This window comes from Ptiloglossa arizonensis, chromosome 2 (assembly GCF_051014685.1).
Source record: "Ptiloglossa arizonensis isolate GNS036 chromosome 2, iyPtiAriz1_principal, whole genome shotgun sequence".
Taxonomy (NCBI): Eukaryota; Metazoa; Arthropoda; class Insecta; order Hymenoptera; family Colletidae; genus Ptiloglossa; species Ptiloglossa arizonensis.
The window spans coordinates 21,890,604-21,913,423 of NC_135049.1; the positions used below are offsets into that span (position 1 = coordinate 21,890,604).

Consider the following 22,820-nt stretch of genomic DNA (forward strand, 5'->3'; position numbering starts at 1 on the left):
TTCTTAAGAACAATTATGAATAGTTAAAATGAAATCAATTTCATTTTATTACTTTTATTAATTCTATTACAATGCAAGATAAAAGTATATTATACATAACATTATTGAATATAGACTACTTAGTTGATTACAGTTTTAAATTATTTAGTCAACTACTTAGTCAAATAGATTACGAATCTGTTAATTGAAGTTACTCTTCAAAACCGACACCAGGTATGTAGTTTCTTTTAGGGCTGTGGAAAAGTGTATGTTTACCATCTCCCCATGGAAAAGGCTGCATAAAAAATCAAACCAATTGAATTATGTCATAACTTCATATAAGTCTTTAGAATGTTTTCTCTCCTACCTTCCTCAGGATTGTCCTATATTCGTAAGCAGCATATTCTGGTCGTTCATCATGATTTTCTCTTTGATGTCTCAAATAACAATCAATTCCTGAAAGTATTATTGTTGGGAAGCCCACGAACCAAGTTATGCGCCACCATAACTTTGTGGCATCTAAACTCGAAATCACTCTTATGTAATATGTATCGTTAACCTAACCTATGTAATATATATTTTAATCAACGATAACGAAAATTCTGTAAATAAGGACGTTATACCTTATAAATAGGAGTTATAAATGAAAAAGTATTGTAAAAGTGGCATCTATTGTCATTAATTTAGTTTCTTGTAATACTCTGACGCAACGTTTTATACACTATGAATATAATTTTGTCATAATTTACCTTCGGAACCATGACTAAGCTGTTCCACAGTTTTTACGATATTTCGCTTGAAAACATGGCCAAATTGGCCTATCTTCGGTACGTTTGCCATTTCACGTTGAACTCGGTAGTTCTAAACTGTTTCTTCTATTATATAGAAATACTACACGAGTACTTACACTTGCCATCAGAGGGCTATGAAGGCTATGAACGGCAATCGATGTGCGCAAACTGAACCTAGTGATATGGATTCTGTGGATTTGTGTAACGCCAAGGTTCACTCTCCTTTCCAACGCGGTACACTTTTAGTGGTCGCGCAAGTCTAAATATTTGAAACGCTAAATGACGTCATTTAAACTTATTAAAACTATCTTTTCAATCAATAAATTATTATTTATTAAATTCGAATCACAGCATATATGTCATTTTAACGAAATATGAAAAATATTGATTGCATGTATCAGAATTTATTGTTTCAGAATATTGTGACACGTATATAATGAATAGAAGATTAATCCTTAGTTTAATACGTATTTTAAGCTTTAATATCGTAAAGCAATTATTAGAATATGTTATTTTACAGCGATTAGTTCGATTTGTCGTATGTAGGTTAAACATAGTCATTTATTCTTATAACACATTCATACACATTTAATAAATAATAATTTAATGCTTGAATTGATAATCTATTTATAAAGAATATTTTTTTAAAACTAATTTTGTAGTACATGCAGTGTCTTCATTGGTAAGAAATTCAAGTTTATAAAGGAATAGTTATAATTTTAGTCACTAAATGGTGTTACTAAAATTTTCTTAACCAACATCTGCTTTTTTAATTTCAATCGTTATTTGGGTAACTTTCAAACAGTTGTACCACTTCTCGGAAGATGTCGCTCGTATGTTTCTTTTTCAAGGGTTTCAATATTATTCTTGATAATTTGCCGATTACCAGTCAGTATGTCATGTATTCAGAGGAAAATTTAAAAGTTCAATTTGGCTTTTGAGATAACTTTGAATAAATAAATCTAAAACCTAAGAATTCAAAACGATTGAATACTCGAAAGAATTGGCAATGTGTTAAATTAATAAATACGAATAAATTCTGAAATATTTTTATACGTTTAATTGAATATTTAGTGTTTGTAATAGCAGGAAAAATCGATTGGTTTCGTTTGTCTGCAAAGGGGTTGCGAGTGTAAATCTGACCAAATCGTAGGTTAAACTTTGTAGTCGTAGTAGTCTAACAACTTCATTCTTTAGAGTATTGTACTTGGTCACAGACTGTCAAAAAGTAAAATTTCGTCGCGTCATATCTTTTTTTCCTCAATAAAAGACACATCGACTGCAAATATCGATGAAATTATTGGAATTTGATTTACGTCGGTACGTTAGTTTTATATCAGGGAAAATTCATAAAACGATAGGCCTATCCTCGTGCGTCATCTGTGTTATGTTAGATCACGTGATAATACATCCGTCATTTTAATTTGTAATAATTCAAATCTCATACCAGCACGAAATACGATGATATTTATTTTTGTTTTTCTTTTCAATTGACATAGGAGAATCGATTTGTTGTAACAGTACGCATTATTATTACAAACAATATGATTAGTACTGTTTGCAGTGTATCGTTTGTGTCCGAGTTTCCTTGATTTCTTTCTTAACTTTTTAAAATAGTTCGATCAAATGATTTATGAAACTTAAAAATTATTTATATACATTTGTGGTATTTAATAATCATTGGGTAGTTAACATTAATGTTTAACATTATATAATACAATATATTTTATTAAGTAATTAATAAATATTGTTTCTTAGTCATGACTAGCAATTTCGTTATATCTATACGAAATATGTAGATAGATCAGATATACATATGTATTTAACAATTGATTTTTCTAATAAATCATTTTATTGTCTGTATATTAATCATAAATCATTGCAACATAATTAAATGTCAATTTTATAGCGTATAGAAGAATTTATTACGCGTTTCGCAACATATTTAAATTAAATGAAAGATTGTGAACAAAATGAATATTTATTATGCATTACTAAGTTAAAATATGACAATGTTAAAGATACTGTAAAATTTTTCAGATCGAATGGGTAATACTACTTCTAAAAAGAATTATCACAATAATCAGAAGTATACTAGTCAGGTATATATTGCTCAAAATTGTTATAACCTCTACTGTTTGGACGACATTGTTAACGAAACAAAGAAATAATCTGTTATTGTATATGAATTAATATGCATCTATAAAGGTTGCTTTAATTTTTCTTATATAGTATAGTCTCAGTGACATAATTGGTGGAAGTTGTGTTGGATCAACACAGTCTACGAAGAAGGAGTCTAAATCATGGTCTCGTGCTTCTCACAGAAGGTAATTCTGTAGTTTGCTACATGTTTGGCGTAATATATATTTAACAATGGTAAAATTTTTAGTTGGAGCGAAGGCACATTGTACGATTGTTTGAGCACTTCAAAAACATCATGGCCAATTTCACGCTCTCAAACAATGTTTCTTCCAGAATTTCAAATAAGACAAGTACCTTTACAAGCTGCTTACACTCTTTTAAACGTGATAGCTAAAGGAGCATATGGAAAAGTATATAGAATTCAAAAACAAGATACTGGACAATTTTTTGCTTTAAAAGTAATTAGCAAAGCTAAAGTAGTAGCGGAAAATGGAATAATTCAGGCTAAACAGGAAGTAGGTATATTATAAAAATTAAGCGAATGCATACTTAGGGTATAACATAGTTTAAATCAATATTCGATATTAGGTTGCTATACAAAAACTGGTTGGTCACCATCCATTTATATTAGATTGTTTTCATAAATGGCAGGGAAGGAAGACATTATATATTTGTAAGTTTATCGCCATTATAGTATTATTGTTTATTATTAGAATTTTTTGCAATAGTTATTAATTTCAGTAACTGATTATATTGGCGGCGGAGAACTATTTTCGCTAATCGAGCAATGTGGCTGTTTGCCAGAAAATGTAGTTAAAATATACGTAGCAGAAGTTGCTTTAGCTATTGGTAAGTATGTTTTATTTGGAATCGATGGTTCAGCATATACTAAAAATTTATGACGCTTTGTTGCATTAGACTTTTTGCACAATGCTGGTGTAGTACACAGAGATATAAAAGCAACAAATGTTCTTCTGGATGTAGAAGGCCATGCTGTAATCATTGATTTTGGTCTTGCAAAGTGGTTAAATCATACAGAAAGAACCAATACACTTTGCGGAACACCAGAATACATGGGTAGATGTTGAGATATTTTTCGAGTATTATTAGCTTAAAGAGCAGTATTAATCGTACGTATTGATTCGTGTAATTTATTTCAGCACCAGAGATACTGAAGAGACAATATTATGGACAAGAGGTAGATTGGTGGTCATTAGGAGTGCTATCTTGTTTTATGCTTACGAATCAGGTATGTGATATATATATATAAAAAATTTTTAAATATATCCGAACGTCCATGGTACATAACGACGAAAATATGCTATTTTAAACAAAAACTACTGAACATATAATATCGAGTATTGTATAAAATATGTAAATTTGGATATAAATTTAAATTTAATTGACAAATTAATAATTACTAGGATGTTACATATATTTTACTATTTAGAAATAAACACATTTTGCGGTTATAAGTAAGCTGAAGCAAATCTGTAGTAACTGACTCCGTGGCGCAACGGTAGCGCGTCTGACTCCAGATCAGAAGGTTGCGTGTTCAAATCACGTCGGGGTCAAACTTCCTTTTTTTTTTTATATTTCATTTTTGTTTCACCTCACCATCTATAATGAATTATAATCATCAATAAATAGTCGGAAAAAAAAACTATATTTCACGTACGTTATTATTCAATACAGTTTGCACACTTGATATTTGTAGTAGGTGGTAGACTTTTCGCGTTAAGCCAGAATCGATAATATTTTTTAAGTCTGCAGAGATACGACTGTTCGGTCTTGAGATAATATCGCACAAGTAATTTAAGGTTTGCGTAACTTAAGCATGGTTCTTTTACTTTAGCATTATCTAAATAAATTAGATCGGTATAAATATTACGAAATTTCTTCCCAGTTTGAAACAATAAAAATAAAAAATTAATCTTTTAGCGTGTAAAAAATAAATCGCCCCCGGGTGGGCTCGAACCACCAACCTCTCGGTTAACAGCCGAACGCGCTAGCCGATTGCGCCACGGAGGCAATTGAGAATCGCTGTTTTTTTCATGAATTTATACCTCGCTGAAAAATTCGACGACTCCGGATGTATTAATCGTATTGATATCTCACGAAAACGGTATTGAAATATTATACGCAAATATCTTGTACGATATTCTATACTTGTGGATATTTTAATTAAAATTTTTAATACAGTTTGCGCAAACCTTCGAGTATTAACATATTGCGCATCGGTTGTAAACTTCCACGACTCACGATCTTATTTTTCCAAGATCGAAGAGCGATAGCGGATGAAAAATTGAAACAATAAAATCCGTATTTCCGCGATTCGACTTGCTTCTCGACGTGCAACGATGTACCGGGGAAATTGCGCTCGAGTTTTTCTTTTTAAAGAAAAATTTCACCGTATATAGTATTCTATTTCGATGAAAATCGATTCTTAGTTCCGCGAGCGAAAGTGCGAGGGCGAATATTTCGCGAGACACTTTAAAGTTTAAAGGTACACTTTGGGTATTCGCTTGTCGATTGAAACACGAATTGGATCGATCAAAATCGGCGGTAGATTACCGAAAAGGAAATTCGAGAAGTCGCGTTCGATTTTCTTCAATTGTTTCGAATACGCTCGATTCGCGACGAGTATATATATATATATATATATATATATATATATATATATATATATATATTCCCGCGAACTCTCGGCACGTTTCGTCGGTCGATCTTGCGTAAAAGTATGCGGGGACTCGAATCGCAGAAACCGACGTATCCCGTTCTGTTGCAAAATCCGTCGCGCCTTGACATTTCGCTGGGTCCACTCACCTCGCGTATCCTCACTGTTTACAAACCGTGCCCGAGCGCACGCCAGCTTTTCATTCGCCCTTTGACGAATCGATGCACTCCGATGCATCACGGAGAAATGTCGTTGTCGTGCAGCCTGAAAGATTGCTCGCGAGGCGTGACGACCAATCACGCGAATCTGCGAGTCTTGTGCAAGTGCATTCTCCGCGGACACGACGATTCCTCGTCCCTCTCTCGTCGCGGGATTAAGACCAAGCGTTTCGAGCAGGGCTGGTACCGCTCCAATATTCGAATATTCTCCGGGTACCTGGAGAATATTCGAATATCGAATTTATCGGGTACCCGGAGAATATTTGAATATTGGAGCGGTAAATTCGACACTCGAATATTCTCCAGGTACCCGATAAATTCGATATTCGAATATTCTCCAGGTACTTGATAAATTCGATATTCGAATATTCTCCAGGTACCCGATAAATTCGATATTCGAATATTCTACAGGTACCCGATAAATTCGATATTCGAATATTTTCCAGGTACCCGATAAATTCGATATTCGAATATTTTCCAGGTACCCGATAAATTCGATATTCGAATATTTTCCACGTACCCGATAAATTCGATATTCGAATATTTTCCAGGTACCCTATAAATTCGATATTCGAATATTCTCCAGGTACCCGATAAATTCGACATTCGAATATTCTCTAGGTACTCGATCGCTCCGATATTCGAATATACTCCAAGTACTCGATTGGTTCGATACTCGAATATTCTCTAGGTACTCGATTACTTTAACATTCGATTCAACGTTCGAATACTTTGTAGGTGTTCGAAGAAACGTGGAGTATTCGAATATCGTCGCAGCTTCGAAACGGTGGAAACGAAACGAGGATAAATGCTTTTCAAATACTTCCTTCGCTGAAATGGTTCCTCTTATAGCTGGGATCACGGTGACGTTGCACAAACGCGTTGGTTCTTTATTAAAATGGAAACGTATATCGGTGATAAACTACCATAGACAAAAGCGAAGTTTGTGGAAGAACTTGAGAATTTATAGTTCGCGGTTACATTATCGCAATACCTGGAATATCCACGTAGCTGGAAATTCGATTAGCGTTTGGTTCTCGTGCTCGGAGAAGGAGGTTGCTTTTACGATGATCGGAAATGCAACATTTTTCGCATCGAAGGGAGAAATTCACGAAGAATCGTCGGACTTTGGTTCGCGGTTGAAACAATCTCTCGATCGATAAACGAGCGCGAGCGACACTCGAGCCACGAAGCGTACACCGGTTGGTTACACCGGTAGGCGCGAGTCTTTGCACGTGAGAGCTACTTCTCGTCTCATTTGTTAGCATATTGTAACGCTCGGGTCCCATTGTTTTCGCGACGGATAGGCAATGTCGCGATCGAACTCACGAGGCTCGTCACGACGCCTCGTAATTGATGTTATCTGGTAAATCGGAATGCGTACGGAATGGAACTCGCCAACACCGTGTCGAGTTCCATCTCTCGATCGCTTGGCCGTCGTCGTAATCCTTACGACGGTGCACGTGATCGATCGCGCGAGAATATTCGATAATTCGCGTACAATAATTTACCACTTTACGGATCTCGAACGAGTTTTCTTTCTCGTCCCGGTCCCGAAGCTTCTTCTCTCCTACCACGTGAAACGCGGGAGGGGAAACGTTGGTGACACGATTAAACATCGGCTGTCTTGACAGTAATAATAATAATTATTATTATAACGATGATAGCAATAATACAAATAATAATATTAATAATAATAGCGGTACTGGTACTAAATCGTAATAATAATAATAATATTAATAATAATAATAATAATAATAATAATAATAATGACACGTATCTCTAAAAAAAAAAGACAGAGTCGAGGCTACACACTAGTTTATTGGGATGAGGTTGTGGTTGTGGGCGTGTGTGGTTTTGACGAAACAAAAAAAAAAAAAAATAAAAAAAGAAAAACAAAGAAAAGGAAAAAGAGACTTTGAGGGTGGGGGGTGGGGGGCTGTTAGGATTTGGAAATGAAGGATAAACTCTGATCAGGGTGGAGGGTGGGGCCCGTGGGTTCGTCCCCGCGGACAAATCGCAAGTGTCCGCCGGGACGAAGGTTCTCCGAGGATGACCCGTTGGCGCGTGGCCAGAGGTGGGGGTCTTCCGTCGTGGTCGTTGTTACGTGGTATCTTCCGTTACCCCGACGAATTTATCGGTGGTTTACCCCCGCCCCCGCACGTCCTTCTGGCGACCAAGCGGCACATGGTCATCCTGCCCCGAAATCGATGAACATTTTTCTCGGACTCGTGGCGCGCCGGGGAAGTATCGGACCCTGCCACAATTGATCGAAGAACAATCTCTCTCTCCCATTCACACCGATGCTTTCACTCCGTTTCCTCTTTCTCTCTCGGTTTGCTGTTCACACTTCCTGACGTGCGCGCGCTCCGTCGTCTCTCTTTCTCTCTCTTTCTCTCTCTCTCTCGCGTTCTCTCTCTCTCTCTCTCTCTCTCTCTCTCTCTCTCTCTCTCCATATCTATCGCGCCTCTATCCGTGGGAAGAACTCGCGCGCATCCCTGTGCTCTGGTAGCGGTCGACGCGGTGGTCTCGACGTCGCGAGCGATCGGTTTGATCTCATGTTTTTGCTGCCGCTGCTCGTGGTGGGCTACCGTTGCTCGTCTTCCCGCTTCGTCTCGCGCGCGACCGTCGCCACTGGTGACCTAACCGGAACCGTTACCAAGTTGGTACGTCAACTCCTGGGGCTTGGGTAGCAGCTCGGGTTTAGCCTCGGCCGGTTTGGACTCTTTCTCCTCGGATGATTTGTCCTCCTCGCTGCTCTTTGCGTCCTTCTTCTCGGCCGATTTCTCCTCCGAGGATTCGTCCGAACGTTCCTTCACCTCTTTCGATTCCTTCGATTCTTTCGATTCCTTCGATTCCTTCGATTCCTTGGCCTCCTTCGCGAGTTCCGGTTTCTTCTCGTCTATCTTCTCCTCGGGTTGCTCGGGTTTCGCTTGGGGTTCAGCCTCGACGGTGTCGCGTTTAATCTGGCTGGACTCGTCGGGTTTCGCTTGTTGCTCGGATGGTTCTTGAGCGGCTACCTCGGCACTCTTCGACTCAATGGCGAGCAGAGTCGCCGCCATGGCCCTCTTTGCCTCTTTGGCCAGCTGAGCGGTGAGCTCGGTCTTCTCGGTGTTGGAGGATTCCTCGGAGCTGCTCGGGGCCGGTTGCACGGGGGCTGGTTCGATCTTCTCGCTCTTCAGGGCAGGTTTGTTCTCCTCGATGGGTTTCGGTGGTTCCGGTTGGCTCTTCTCGGGTTCGGCTGGCTGCTCGGCCGGTTGTTCGACCTTCTTTGCCGCGGGTGCTGCCTCCTCGGCGTCGCGCGTCACACGGTCCGGTTTTTCGTCGGGCTTCTTCTCCTCCTCTTGGGGTTTCTCGAGCTTCTTCTCCTCGGGAGCCGGTTGCACCTTCTCCTCCGAGGATTCGTCCTGGACCGGTGCGGGCTCGTCCTCTTTCCTCACGCTGGGCTTCGCCTCGTCGATCTTCTTCTCCTCCTTGGACTCCTCCTTGACCACTTCCGCGCTCTTCTCCGCTGAGTCGATCTGCTCGGAGCTCTTACCTTCTATGACCACGGCTTTCTGAAACACCAACAGCGTCTCGTTGGTATACCGTCTCGAGTACTCGAATCGTTACGGTTAGCGTATACTCTCTATCTCTCTCTCTCGACGCGACAACGTACACGAACCGGTGGAACGAAGGGAAACGGATACAACAGGAGCGGATGGACCCGGAACGAAGGCGAGAGCAAGTAGGCGCACAACGTCCGGCTGCTTTTCGGGAGAATCTACACGGAAAAGCATTAAGTTGCAACCGTCGTGAATACGCTTCGTTACGCGATTTGTGTAGTCGATTGTTTCACAGAAATGCGACACCCAACTTTTCTCCAAATTCTTTTATTTCATTTGGTCCACGAGGGAAAAGGGTTGCGCGAACGTCGTCTCGGTGAACGCGAGGCGTGTAATCGTCGAGGAGGTTAGCGATCTATTGTCCGATCGCGCGAACGAGATCCTCGGGGGTTAGGGACGTTGGACCAGCCCCTTGCGCCGTGGCCGTTCCCCCCCTGTGGTCGCGACCACGCCTCCTCGCTCGAGCCACGCCCTCGGCGATCTTATCGAAGTCGTCGGACAATACCTTTATCATGATACTTACGGGCTGCTCTACCGGGAGCGCAGCTGGTTGTTCCTGTTTCGACTCCTGAGGGGCAGGCTGCACAGTCTCGTGGGATTCGGAAGCCGCCGGTTTCAAGCTCTCTTCCTCCTTCTTGTTCTCCAGTGGCTGTTCGGATTTCTGCTCGAGGACGGGTAACGGCTGAGACTCCTGTAGCTTCGGTTGCGGCTCGAGTTGCTTCTCCTGGGGCGAGTCCTCCTTCTTGTCCTCGGACTTGGCCTGTGGGAGCTCGTCCTTCTTCTCCTCGGCCTTCTCCGGTAGCTGAAGGTTCTCAGCGAGCGGTTCGCTCCTCACGCTCGGTTTGTCGACCGGTTCGGCCGATTTGGGCTCCGCTGGCGCCGGCTCGGCTTGTTCTTGATTCGCCGCCTCCGCTGGCGCCGGAGCAACCGCCGTCTCGGGCAACGCGAGCTTCACGGAGCTCGCAGCCTTCTCCAGAGGCACCACCTGAAGCGGTTCCTGGTTCTCCGCCACGGGCATGGCGAGCGCCGCCCCCACCAGGCACATCATCGCTGTTACGATCAGCTTCATCTCGATATCTGTGGGAAAAGACGAGCAATCCTTTAGAACTTTGAGTAAAACCAATGAGGAAGCTTTGTACATAATTGACAATAATAGGGAAGCTCGCTTCTTCGGAGTTCGAAGGGGCGAATTGTCCAGGAATACGTGCGTGTACGGTATCGCAAATCGCTACCCCGCTTTCGAGTCGTTATCGTGAAAGCAAGGTAGCGATTTCGATCTCGAGACGAACGAGGAACGATCGGTGATTGCTCGGTGCGGAATAAATGTAAACCGAAGGGACGGTTCTCCGTTACTCGAATCCGGGGTAAAAATCGTGCGTCGACGGCACTGTAAGCGGGGCTACGCGGGGAACCGACTAAACTGTTAATTCTCTCGAAAGCGGGGTAGAGATTTCGATCTCGAGGCAAACGAAGAGTAACGGGACGACGAATAAATACAAAGCATCGCGGACGGACGATTCAATGTTACTCGAAACCGGGGTGAAAATCGGTGATTCGAATCGAAGAGTTTCGGCGACGATTTGAACCAAGGTTTCGACGAATACCGAGCCGAGAGGGACGAAACGAGTCAGACTGGTACGTTCCTCGCAATCTTCCAGTTAAGAGAGCGGACGTGATCGCGAGAGCTCTCTCGCACTTGGCATGAATGGAGAACACGGCCGTATGAATGAGCCGCGAGACGAAAAAGCCGCACTGCCCGCCAGAAAGAGACAGGGGACGGGAAGGGAGGGATGGGCAAGGGGCTGCTGAGAAGATCCGGCAGGAAGGAGAGGGACAGGTGACATTGAACCGAATGCATTGAATAAGGCGAGCGTCATGGAACTAATGACAGGATGCGCGCCCCTCGCGCTCGTTACACGCGCGTTCGCGCCGACTTCTCTTGCGCTCGAGCGCGAGCGCGAGCGCGTCGCCGTCGTCTTTCCTCCTTCCACGTACGGTCGGCCCTCTCGCTCCGGCCAGTTGCGTGTCGCGCGGAAGACGAACGATCAATTAAGCGGACACGCGTCCCGTGCTCGCGTGTTCGTCGCCGGATGCTGGGGATACCATCCGAGATTCTCCGAGTTCGAGCTCGGATTCAAATGTGGATTCGATCGTTCGTTTTTTTTTCTTTTTTAGAAACGTACGAAAGATACGCGGATAAAATCGCGTCGTTCGAGAAACATCGTTTGTCAGTTATCTAGAAAAATATATACTTCCGTTTATTTAGATTCAACGAAACATTCAACGAAACGATTCACCAGCGCGCCAATTCGAGATAATCGTCCACGTTCGCGGAATTTGTTTCCGAAATAGAAGCGCGAGCGTCGGTTGCGTGATTCGCGAACGGAAAGTGGAAACGTGGGTGGGACGCTTCCGGGACGCTCGTAAACGGAAGGAGAGAGGACATCGTACGGTTCGCTGGGATCGAGAGAGGATCCCGACTTTCGTCGCAGCTCGATTCCGTGAAACCGCGAGTCGAGCCGGAATTCTCTCGAGCGAATCGAAGAACGTTGCGATTTAGAAACGAACGGTTTTCGAAACGTTACGAAAGTACGGAGAAAATACGTGCAACTGTCGGTTAATATCGGTGCACGGTGCTCCGGTGAGCGTGTTTCGAGGTTTTCCGAACATTACGGGTTCCGCGGCTGGTTCTTCGATTCGAATCGATACCTCGCGTTAAGATCGCGCCGCGTTGAGACGCACCACCGTTCGCGAAATCGAAGACAATCGACGCGCCGCGCGATATAACAGCGTCGGGTGAACATTGCTCGCGAGCGAAACGCAAAACGCTGACGAAATACGGCGATAGACCGGCTCGAGCCGGCCGAGCGGATAAAAACCAAGTCCAATAGCATTCTTTCGAGTTCGCGCTACCGTTGAACGACCTTCCGCTCCGCGAGGCGCGGAGTCGCGAGCAATCGAGCGAGTAATTTATACCGAGAGGAAGCCGTTCTCGGCCACGGGGAGAGCGGAACGTTGGGTCCATTTGCGGCGCGAAAATCGCGACGAAGGACCCACCGCGGGGGACCGACGAAGGACGGAGGATCGCCGAGACACCGCGGGCCTTATTTGTACGTCGCCGAAATTGTTGCGTAAAAAAGCAGAAAGGAAACGAAACGAAAAGAAACGAAACGAGACGAGAAGAAAAGAAAGGGAGGAGGCGAACATCGAAAACGTGTTCTCCGTTGTCACGGAGGACACGCCTCGCGGAGAACGCGACCGAGGCGGAATGCGCGCCGGGAGAGCGCGACGGTTGCGCACCGGAGAGGGAAAAACGGCAGGAACGGAGATAAAGACGGAAAAACTTGCCGACACCGTCGATCAAGGGAGGCAGGAGGGCAACGATCCAGTTTTTACGCGCGCGAAACTACGCGTTTGGCAACGCGACTGGTAGTCAACGTTGCGGTTGCACTTGAGGTTGCGAGAACCGATCCGGGGGACTTTGCACGGGATATCGAGACACGGTTTCGAGAGATTCGTCGGGAAGAGAAGCCCGCGTCGTCGATCTCGCGAAGAATTCGACTTTTCCCGATCGAGAAACCGAGGGAAGCTCGATCCAGAGAAGATTTCAATTTTACTCCCGATCGAGATATTCATACCACACGAAGTGTTCGGTAGGTCTGTCAGGTTGCGGTTACTTGAATGGTAACCGCGTGTACCGGATAAATCGCGAAGGAAGGGACGGTAAGCCTTTCGACTGCGAACTTGGTCGCGAGACGCGCGCGGTGTGCGGGAGACCTTCCCGCCTATCTTTATACACGGACGCCGAACGCCCGAGAGGCGTTCAACGCACGAGGGTACGCGGATATCCGTCGCGCATGATCGGTACCGGTGTAAGAATTATTCTCGTCGCGTCCAAGTACCCGGCGACGCAACGATACTGCTCTTGGTGCCAAAAGTAATGTTCGTTACGCAAAGCAGACTTTTCCACGATGTGTACAAGAGGCTGTCGGACGATTTTTCGGAAAACTGCTCCCCGGTGCAACGAACAGGGTGAACGAACGTACGGAGGCGCGTCGGTCGCCGAAGACGAGGGAACGTGTGCGCGTCACCGCGTCCGCACGATCGGCTTTAATAACGAGCGTCCAGGCTCGATCGTATTGCGAGCGGACGTAATGGGCCGCAATAGAGTTAATTGCGAAGTACTGTGCGCGCAAGCTCGACGCCACGACCCGGTGCGTGGCGAATTGGCCGCGTTCGGGCCACCATTTTCAAGTAACCGGTTGGAGGGAGCGTTGTTTCCGCGCAAGCGACGAGTCGATCGGAACCGAATGGAAAAAGAGAAACAAAAGCAGCGCCTGGTCCACGATGCGGCGATGGTCCCGCGCGCACGGCGAACAACGACGAGGTCGATCGTAGAGGATGCGACTGTGAAAGATGATGGACACCCATTACCTTATCAAGATCATCAGAGACGTAATAATGTGTAACCACGCTTACAAAGAAGACGCGGCCCGTCAAGTGGTTCACCGCTTCACAATGCTTTCTGCCCTTCCTACTCTCTCTCTCTCTCTCTTTCTCTCTTTCTATCTCTTTCTATATCTATCTATCTATCTCTCTTTATATATATATATATATATATATATATATATATATATATATATATATATATATATATATCCATCTGCCTCCGTTACGCGCGCGCACCGAGTAGATCCATTGTCGTTCTCTATCCTTTTCGAAGTGCGCGCGATTGTCGATCTAATCTGCGTACATTGAATCAATTGGACGGGAGAATGCCGCGCAGTTGACGCGAACACGCAGGAATGCACGGGCCCGATCCGATCGCGATCACGGGGATCACGGGTCGAACGGGTGAACGTCGACGTCTTAAAAAAAAAATCGACCGCGAAGACCTTCGAGCGGTCTTCGGATAACTCGCGCGAGGAACCGGAGCTACCCGAAGAGGAAACGGTCGTTTCGTTCCGTCGCGCGACAATCGCGTAACCTTTCCGATTCTCCTTGCCCGCCTACCGACCGGAAGCTCGAAAATCGAGAGGATCCACGGCTCGATTCGTCCGCGCCTCGCGCGTCGTGTCGCAGCCTGGCAGATTAAAGCGGATTAGCGACGGGCTAATTAACCGTGAGGAAACGCCGACGTAGAGGGAGAACCGTCGAGCTCTGTGGGAGGGAGGGAGGGAGGGAGGGGGGACACGGGGTACCTCGCGGGAGGAGGACGAGAATTACGCAAACGCGGGGTCGCTTGTGAAATCCGCGCAAATTATATGTTCCGACGATTATCCCATTTGCGCGCGCGTTTTCCCCGCTTTAATCACCGCGACGACGATTTCGAAGACAGCCATTTCGCGGGACGCAACCGTGCCCGCGATGGGAATTGCGAACCGATGTCTCTCTCTACCTCGACTTGCGCAAACGAGGGTTTACGTGGCTCTCGAGTCGTGAATTTAAAAAAAAAAAAAAAATGGAAAGAAAATAAGAAAGAAAAAAAAAAGGAAAACTCCCCTCCCTTTGCAACCGATCGGTGGTACGAGTCTCTCTCGTTCTCTCTCGACCGATCGAGAGTTTCCGGAAGGTTCGAGGCTGGGGGGTTCCCGAAGGGTGCGCGCGACCGAGAAATCGTCGTAAGAGACATCCCAAAGGAGGGGTACTCACGTCTTTTTCTCTCCTCCCGGGTGGCGAACCTGGTCGTAGCAGTCGTACGGGTCGGTCGACTCGTTGACGCGCCTCCGTTGACTTCTGGCTTCTCGCTGGTCGCTGTTTCCCTCTCTCTTTCTCTCTCTTTCTCTCTCTGTGCCTGTCTCTCTGTCTCTCTTTCTTTCTCTTTCTTTCTCTCCGATCACCGGATCAAACTGGACCGTTCGAACCGCGTCGAAGCGTCCGGTTGCGAATTACGATTACTTTTTACGTCGTGGTCTGCGAGGAACTCTCGGTCTCGCTTGGCGACGATGTTCGTTTGCACGACGAGACAGGACAAACGAGAGTCGAATAGACGACACGAGATATCCTCTCTCTGTTTTGTACGCGCGCGTGCGATTACGCTCGTTTGCGATGGAAACTGTTCGTCGACGTTCGGGATGAAGGTTGGGTCGTGTGTCGAGATGGAATCGTCCGGGGCCCGCTTATATACCCATTCGCCCACCAGGGCGGCCCGGTCTGGCGCGAGCACAGGGGGCCCGGTGCCCCCTTCCCCCCCTGATCGCCGGGGGCCCCTCTTTTACTCGTCTCGTCGCGTCTCGCTCGACGCGCCCTTCCCGTCGCGCTCCGTCCTGTTCTTCCACGATCACCGTTCCCCCCTCTCTTCACCGACGTGTACCCCCTCTCGCCGCTTGTCCCCCTGCGTTACGCTTTTCCTTGTTCCTCTCGGTGCCGGTAAGCCCGGGCTGTCGGCCGTGCGTGTCCGCCGAGAGGAATCGGCGGCCCACGCCGCTCCGCGCCGGCCAGGAGCAAAACGAAACGGGCCTCGAACGATCCTCCGCGAGGAGATTTTCAAAACCGTTCACGACGATTCGGGGTACACCGTGAACCACCGCGCAGACCGCGGCCACTCTCTGCCCCTGTACGTTGTCGCAACGAGTGTTTCAATTTTTTTTTTTCTTTTTTTTTTCTTTTCTTTCCGCTCGTATTAGGGACACCGTCGGCGACGAGCCGACCATCGCGGATCACGGTGTTCGCGATCCGCACCGGGTGAGTTCGTCGCTGGATCGGATTAGGGGTACGCGGCGCGGTGATAGAGAGAAGTTCGCCGCGAAGGAAGGGTTCCAGGCACGGGTTCGTGGAGCAGCGTCGGTCGGAGCGCTTCCGAGTGGGCGATATCGTTTGCGTACGCGTTCGCTCGGCGGTCGCGTCGTGAGAAACGTTTTTGCGCAGTGAAGCTTTGGACGCGGGAGGTTCGATGATCGAGGTCTTCTCTTACTTTGAGAGCTGTTGACCAGAGCGTTCAGGGAGGCTTGCGGTTCCTCGAAATGTCTACTCCGGTGGAGCTGCACGATTCGATTTTACCGATCGTAGAATAGTCGAGACCGAATATCGTTTCAAGTGCCGGAGAATGGTCGAGAGCAAATGTCGTTTTAAGTGTTGTAGAATAGTCGAGAGTAGATGTTCCGAGTGTTGTAGAATAGTTGAGAGTGGATGTTTCGAGTGCTGTAGAATAGTCCAGAGTAGATGTTGTTCCGAGTGTTGTAGAATAGTTGAGAGTGGATGTTGTCCTGAGTGTTGTAGAATAGCCGAGAGTAGATGTTGTTCCGAGTGTTGTAGAATAGTTGAGAGTGGATGTTCCAAGTGTCGTAGAATAATCGAGAGTAGATGTTCCAAGTGTCGTAGAATAGTCGAGAGTAGATGTTCCAAGTGTCGTAGAATAGTCGAGAGTAGATGTTCCAAGTGTCGTAGAATAGTCGAGAGTAGATGTTTCAAGTGTTGTAGTATAGTCGAGAATACATATTGTCTCAAGTGTTGTAGTATAGTCGAGAATAAATATTGCCTCAAGTGTTGTAGAATAGTCGAGAATAAATGTTCGTGTTCTCGTTTTGTATTGTAGAATTTGACACGAACTTCGTACGAATCGAGTCTTTGAGATCGCTTTCGAGAGTGTTGGTCGTGTTTTCCGTACGTCTCGTCGCAACATTGTCGCGCGTGATTCGAGTTTTGATGTTCCAATACCCGGAGACCGTCGTCTCTGATTCTTCGATACTCGATCGATGGACAGATTTCTCCGGAGATTTGATATTTTCTACATTCGAAGATTCTAATTTCCAGAATCGGTCGTTTCCGGTTCTCTGGTCTCTCCGATCTCTGTTAAAAAATTCTACGCTCGATTCGTCCCAAGGAATTATTCATAATCGATTTGATCGTTTGCGTTGCAAATGTTCTCCGCTTTCCGATTCATTTTTCCCCGTCTCGACGTTCTCCGATTCGATTTATTCCTCGCGTTCGTGGATCGTCGAATTTCGATCGGTCGTCGTTGTACTCGAGCCACGATGACGCACCTGCGCGTATCGATGTTTTAAAAGCACTCGTTCGGCACGATTCGGTATCGACCGGAAGCGCAGCGGCAGTAGCGCAGTGCGAGCACGATAAACGTGAAAAGGACCTTGATGTTTGACCGCGATGAGAGAGGTGTTAGAAATATTGGGACGCGTTGATTGGATCGTGGAGCACAGCTATCTTTTCGTCGTTCTCTGATGTATTCCACACGGACAAAGATACTAATTGTAAGAATTTTGTTACGACGAACGGTCGGCTTCGTCGATCGTTGTCTCTCTCCGTTCTAACAACACAGATAAAACCAAGGTTCTGTGCGTACATTTAGCATCGTACCGATCGTTCGTCGGTGGTCAACGAAACGCAAAATCTATCAATAATATCCGTAAAAATGATTCTCTTTTACATTTATGTAATCTCTACCTAACGAGAAACTATCGTAAACGATTCTAAATTTCCACGCCTAAATTTCCGTCCTCTTTTTACCTCATTTTTGATTTTTTCACGAACATCGTCACCGTCTAGCGCTACGCGTTCATTCCGTAGATAAATTCGAGGTAATTTATGCGCCGTCAAGTGAGTTCAGTCACTCTTGGGTTAAAGTAATCGCTTAGGGTAAAAAACAGCGGAAACGTTGCAACGGTTTCGGTAATGAATTTCTGCGATAAGGGGAATTTAACCGCGAGAACGAAGGAAGATCATCGAGCAAGAAAGTGTTTCGCTTTTCTGACGGCGCGCGAGCAAGACCATCGCGGTCGTCGTTGTCCGCGCGACTCTGATAGAATTATCCTATTCGTTACGTAAAGTGATTCCTCTTATTGTGTTGTCTTTGTGCGAGGAATTATCGTTGATGTGACCTCTTAACGCTTAAGGGCAGACACCGGCGTTACTTCGGCGAAATTTTTTTTTACCACAGGAGCCGCGCGTGTCTTTCTCTCGCCCGCGTGCAAGGATGCTCCTCTCAATGAGCGCAAACGAATCGTCTCGTACGTGTTCGCCATACTTGAGCGTGGACGAAAGACGCGACTTTACAAGAGCATATTGCCCGCGACGGAAATACGAGTGGAATTTGTAACAGACCTTAACTAATTTCAATTTCGCTGCACTGGCGTCGGGTTCGTAGACTCTCCTAAAAGGACACGTCGCACGTCGCGACAGGATTCGTCGAGAAAAGCTTTTAAACGCTCCCCGGACCTCGTGTATCCTTAATCGCGCATATCCATCGTATCGATTGGTTCTTGTATCCTTGAACCACGGGTAAAAAATTCTATCGTCTCTCCTTTTACGATTTTCGATCGTTAAAACGATCCGTCGCGCATTGATCCAACTTCAAAGTCGAGGGAAAATTAAGTGGAAGCATTTAGAATTTTTAGACAGTATCAAGGTAAACGGGACGCGCCATTTTTTGGGGATTATTCCGTGTCGAGTCGTTATAGAGATGTTTTACATTTTTCTTTCGTTACGTTTTTCTCGTGCGTAGAATTTCAAAATAAATCGCAAGTATACGGCTGGATGCGAAGCATAGATAGCAGAGGAATTAATAAAAGAGTATTATTGAGTGACCTCGTTACGGTTGAAGGGTAAACGATTTTTTTGACTTTTCAACGTCATCGGTTTAATTCCAGAATTTATGATCCACGGTTTCGTTCGATTTAAATCGAGCGGAGTATTAAATGGTAGAGTAAATAAGAATCGACGCGCGAGGGTAATTACTGTTACGTAAACGACACGGTAATAATATTTGCTTGAAAAAATGGGTCCTCTGGGTGACCCACCGACAGCAACAAAATGGATTTGCAAATTTTCTTTCGCGTCACAGAAGTACCGTACATCCATGTACCGATTTGTTAGATAATACGTGATAATATCGACGCGCGAAGTTTGAGGCTGGATTAGCCTCATTGAAGAGTCCACGAACGAACTGGGACGAGTCGTCAATTTTCATGAATTATAGTTTCGCAGAATCATCGGAAAGTACGAATGCGGTGTTTCTATTTACTTAATGGAACCTCTATCACCATAAAAGTCACCGTGGAACTTTGATTATACAAATACGAAAATATCTGTTCCACGGGAACGGTTTCTACGAAACGTCCTCTACCGATAAATATTTCTTCCGATAAAAGTGTCGCAAAACATTCTCGCAAAAGCGTATTTAAAGTCGTGGGAAGGAAAGAAACAAGAGTTCTCTTCGGAACTTATTTTCGTAAGTCACTAAAACTACAATGGATTCATTAACGCGTATATGATACATCTGTTTAGCCCAGTTCGCACTAGAAGCAATAAACTTACTCGAACGTGTTCGTTGCGCACTATCGTTGTTAAAAAAATCTACTTTTACACAAATTACGGAGATTACGTGTAAAACGTTCGTTTGAAAGATACAAGCCCCGAAAGAACCGAAAGAAAAGTTAACCCCGCTTAGAAGTAAACCAGAGTTGCACGGATAGAGCGCGGGTCTCGTCCCTGCCTAGAAATCCCTCGAAGTAAAAATTATGAGCATTTAAATCGATTCTCACCCGAAGAGTACCAGCTTCGAAAGAACTAAAAGGTAACCGTTACTCCGGAAACCCGCTTACGAGTAACTAAGCGAGAAACACGGGTGGGGAGAGCGGAGGTCTCTTCCCGAAGTCAAAGATCGTTGATCGAGCTCGGCGAGCGTTCGTCGTCGAATTTATCACGAGATTCCTTTTTTTCTTTCTTCTTCTTTTTCTCCTTCTATTCGAGCATCGTCGGCGCTAATCGCGATCGCATTAACGTCGACGTTGAATCGTTTTCGTAATGTCCGCGCGGCTTCGTGAGTCACCGCGAGCCTCTTTCCACCTCGTCCTGGACGCGTGTCGCGGTTCGAGCGTACGCGCGCGTACGTGTACACCGCGGCGGTGGAGGCGGTGGAGGCGGTGGAGGCGGCGGCGGCGGTGGGCATTATGTAAACCATCGATGCTCGCGCGAGACGCATCTGGTGAACGAGGACGCGGTCTGGACCCGCTCGGGACGAACCTCGCGATTTTACCATCGCGGATCGATTCGATCCGCGAACCTCGCGAACGCCGGTGCCCCGCGGAGCTGGGCCAACGGAGCGACGCATCTCGACGCTCGGACCGGTTCTCTTCAGGGCGAAGGTCGTCGCCTGATGTGAGGTCGTCGATACCAGATGCCGGTGTTCAGGCCTTTTGAGATTTTCGCTGGTCTACGGTTGCGCGTGGCACCGCTTCGCATTCCGCATAGGAGAGTTTACGGACCGTAATCGCATTCAATCGTTGCAGTAGGGAATTCTTTATCGGATTGTTTTTCACTTTTTTTGAGTCCTCTGGAACGGTAACCAGGGTCTACGAAAGAATTGGAAGTAGTTTTATTAATATTTAGAGAGAAACAAGAAAATTCTAGATAGGAGAGTTTAGAGATCGCAATCGCATTAAATCGTTGTAGGGAATTCTTTATTGGTAGGTTTTTCACTTTTTCTGGGCCCTCCGGAACAGCAACCAGGGTTTACGAAAGAATTTGAAATAGTTTTATTAATATTTAGAAAGAAACAAGAATATTCTAGGTAGGAGAGTTTAGAGACCGTAATCGCATTGAGTCGTTGCAGTAAGGAATTCTTTATCGGATGGTTTCTCACTTTTTCCGAATCCTTCGCAAAGGTAATCAGAGAAAGAATTAGAAATATTTTAATTAACATTTATGAAGAATACAAGAGAATTTTAGGAGAAATAAATAGAGAAGTATGCTTTGAAATAATAAAATTTTATCCCTCTCTGTTTAAAACTAGATAGAGATTGCTTTCTTTTATTATAGCAAGGGTTCGAGGAATAAATGAAAGAAGCATAGTTTATTTTAAACGAACGTTTCTTTTTTATTTCTAGGTGTAAATAGCTAGGTACAAGTATGGAGTGTGATTTGGAATCGATAGAATTTGATAGAAATTTATATCGTTAACGACTCGTCGGTAACTGATCACAGGTAGATCACGGACAAGTATATTTCGATATTTACTCTGCTCGAGGTATATCGTCCTCTCGAAATCTGTCCTCGTTAATTCCATCGGCCTCCGAATTCCTCGAGGACGCGTGCAACCGTCGCCGATGATTTATCGCGTTGTAGTTGCCATTTTGGTCAGGATCTACCGAGAGAGATTTTATCGGGCGCCATTCAAGCGTTTCTTCGCTCTTCGCTGTTCAAATCCTCGCATTTTGTAAAAGTCCACGGACGGTGCGAGGCCTTGAACGCCTTTACGAAATTTGTTAATTGCACCAATTGGCCATGCCTGATCGGGACCGTGTCTCTCCGAACGAGGCAATTAAACCGGGCCGATTAAGCGCCAATTTAGCAATGAAACGTAACGAGCGAGTTGTTCGAACGCAACGAATATCGATTTCAGCAACAAACACTGGCTCGTTGTTTCGCGACGTTCCCGTTCCATATAACGAAGATTAAAATCGCTATTTCAATTTTAGATTGTCCAATATTGAATTCTTCCCGATTCAACTCTTTCGGAACAACTGCACGCGTTACACTTAATCGAAACGAGAATTCACATTTTCAAAAGTCCTTTCTACGAAGCAATCGAGACGGTAGCCAAGATTTGTTCACTGTCCCTATTGCATACATTTTATTCTATCTTTCGAAAAAAGAAATTATTTCTTGGTTATTTACTGCCGACAGCGACAGTTAACGTCCTCGTGTAGACATTTTTTTTCCAATTTATTCGTTAAATAATCGCATCGATTCGAAAGCTTACGTTATCGACACTGCTAACATCTCGACGTTGTTTATAGTAATATTAAACTACTACGTTTGTCGAGGTCGACCGATTTCGATGATTTTTTCTTTCTTCGTTCGATGCTTTTTCCTCGACCGATTTTTCTTTTTCTTTCTCGTCGCGGTACTATCGTCCTTTCCAGGTAAACCGTAGTTCACGATACCTATTTCTCGTCGCTTTGAACGGTCGTGTTTCGCTTTCGGTTCAACCGAACTTGAAAACTCTAGCAGTGTTATTCGTCCTACGGCCACGTTCAGAGCTAGTAGACCGCCAGAAGGAGTACGCGCAACGATGGTCGGTATTACGCGTTGTCTTCTCGGCGGTGTATCGTTCCGAGTGTTGTGAATCCACGCTCTTCCTGGATCCTCGTGGCAGTTGGCGAGGAAACGACTAGTTTACAACCTGCGATTCCCAACCGTTACGTACCGTTAGGAGGTCGATCGTCTATGTCGCTCCTGGCGAAAAATAAGGTTTTTACGTGCACCGAGTAGCACCTGAAACGGTCCGGTAATTGTAGAGATCCTGGGCTTAAAATAGACGCAATTCCGGACCGTGGAAACCGGAGATTTTTTATTCTCCCGTGGCCACTCCGGAATCTTTCGGTCAGAGGTGGTTTCGATAACGCGGATTCTTCGACTTCCTAGAAATTTTAGATAGATCGCTCCAACTGTG

The 22,820-nt window shown here is 45.2% G+C and overlaps 3 protein-coding genes and 2 non-coding genes across 11 annotated transcripts in view; 2 read left to right on the top strand and 3 right to left on the bottom strand.

Annotated features, from left to right (window-relative positions):
- Positions 1-13: 13 nt before the first annotated feature.
- On the bottom strand, positions 14-888 carry LOC143154805 (cytochrome c oxidase subunit 6A1, mitochondrial). The gene is made up of 3 exons (XM_076326796.1): positions 729-888; positions 347-498; positions 14-274 (listed from the first exon to the last, which is right to left on the bottom strand). Exons 1-3 carry the CDS (start codon positions 817-819, stop codon positions 191-193), a joined length of 327 nt encoding a protein of 108 aa, XP_076182911.1. The 5' UTR covers positions 820-888; the 3' UTR covers positions 14-190.
- Positions 20-22,820, top strand: part of S6kl (ribosomal protein S6 kinase like) — an 81,379-nt gene continuing 58,578 nt past the window's right edge. The window contains exons 1-9 of one of the 7 annotated variants that reach the window (XM_076326782.1): positions 994-1,004; positions 1,433-1,452; positions 2,811-2,872; positions 3,003-3,097; positions 3,160-3,427; positions 3,501-3,585; positions 3,654-3,761; positions 3,831-3,989; positions 4,073-4,161. In XM_076326782.1, coding sequence (XP_076182897.1) covers positions 2,816-2,872; positions 3,003-3,097; positions 3,160-3,427; positions 3,501-3,585; positions 3,654-3,761; positions 3,831-3,989; positions 4,073-4,161 — 861 coding nt within the window. In that variant the 5' untranslated portion in view covers positions 994-1,004; positions 1,433-1,452; positions 2,811-2,815. Of the gene's footprint in view, positions 1,005-1,432; positions 1,453-1,738; positions 2,091-2,260; positions 2,291-2,386; positions 2,455-2,810; positions 2,873-3,002; positions 3,098-3,159; positions 3,428-3,500; positions 3,586-3,653; positions 3,762-3,830; positions 3,990-4,072; positions 4,162-22,820 lie in introns of those variants that run through there. The other 6 variants (XM_076326779.1, XM_076326780.1, XM_076326784.1 and 3 more) reach the window with 6 other exon arrangements.
- Trnaw-cca (transfer RNA tryptophan (anticodon CCA)) lies at positions 4,415-4,486 on the top strand. The gene has a single exon. It is a non-coding gene; the product is annotated as a tRNA-Trp (tRNA).
- On the bottom strand, positions 4,870-4,943 carry Trnan-guu (transfer RNA asparagine (anticodon GUU)). The gene has a single exon. It is a non-coding gene; the product is annotated as a tRNA-Asn (tRNA).
- Bnb (bangles and beads) lies at positions 7,435-15,503 on the bottom strand. The gene is made up of 3 exons (XM_076326777.1): positions 15,065-15,503; positions 9,936-10,489; positions 7,435-9,364 (listed from the first exon to the last, which is right to left on the bottom strand). Exons 2-3 carry the CDS (start codon positions 10,479-10,481, stop codon positions 8,450-8,452), a joined length of 1,461 nt encoding a protein of 486 aa, XP_076182892.1. The 5' UTR covers positions 10,482-10,489; positions 15,065-15,503; the 3' UTR covers positions 7,435-8,449.

What these genes read in the sequence shown, in the direction of transcription:
- LOC143154805 (XM_076326796.1), bottom strand. Translation starts at nt 819, where the DNA reads ATGGCAAACGTACCGAAGATAGGCCAATTTGGCCATGTTTTCAAGCGA. An exon ending in GCTTAGTCATGGTTCCGAAG is followed by an intron (nt 499 to 728) that starts GTAAATTATGAC and finishes TTTCGAGTTTAG; the next exon opens with ATGCCACAAAGTTATGGTGG. An exon ending in ATAGGACAATCCTGAGGAAG is followed by an intron (nt 275 to 346) that starts GTAGGAGAGAAA and finishes TTTTTTATGCAG; the next exon opens with CCTTTTCCATGGGGAGATGG.
- Bnb (XM_076326777.1), bottom strand. Translation starts at nt 10,481, where the DNA reads ATGAAGCTGATCGTAACAGCGATGATGTGCCTGGTGGGGGCGGCGCTC. An exon ending in CGCTCCCGGTAGAGCAGCCC is followed by an intron (nt 9,365 to 9,935) that starts GTAAGTATCATG and finishes TTGGTGTTTCAG; the next exon opens with AAAGCCGTGGTCATAGAAGG.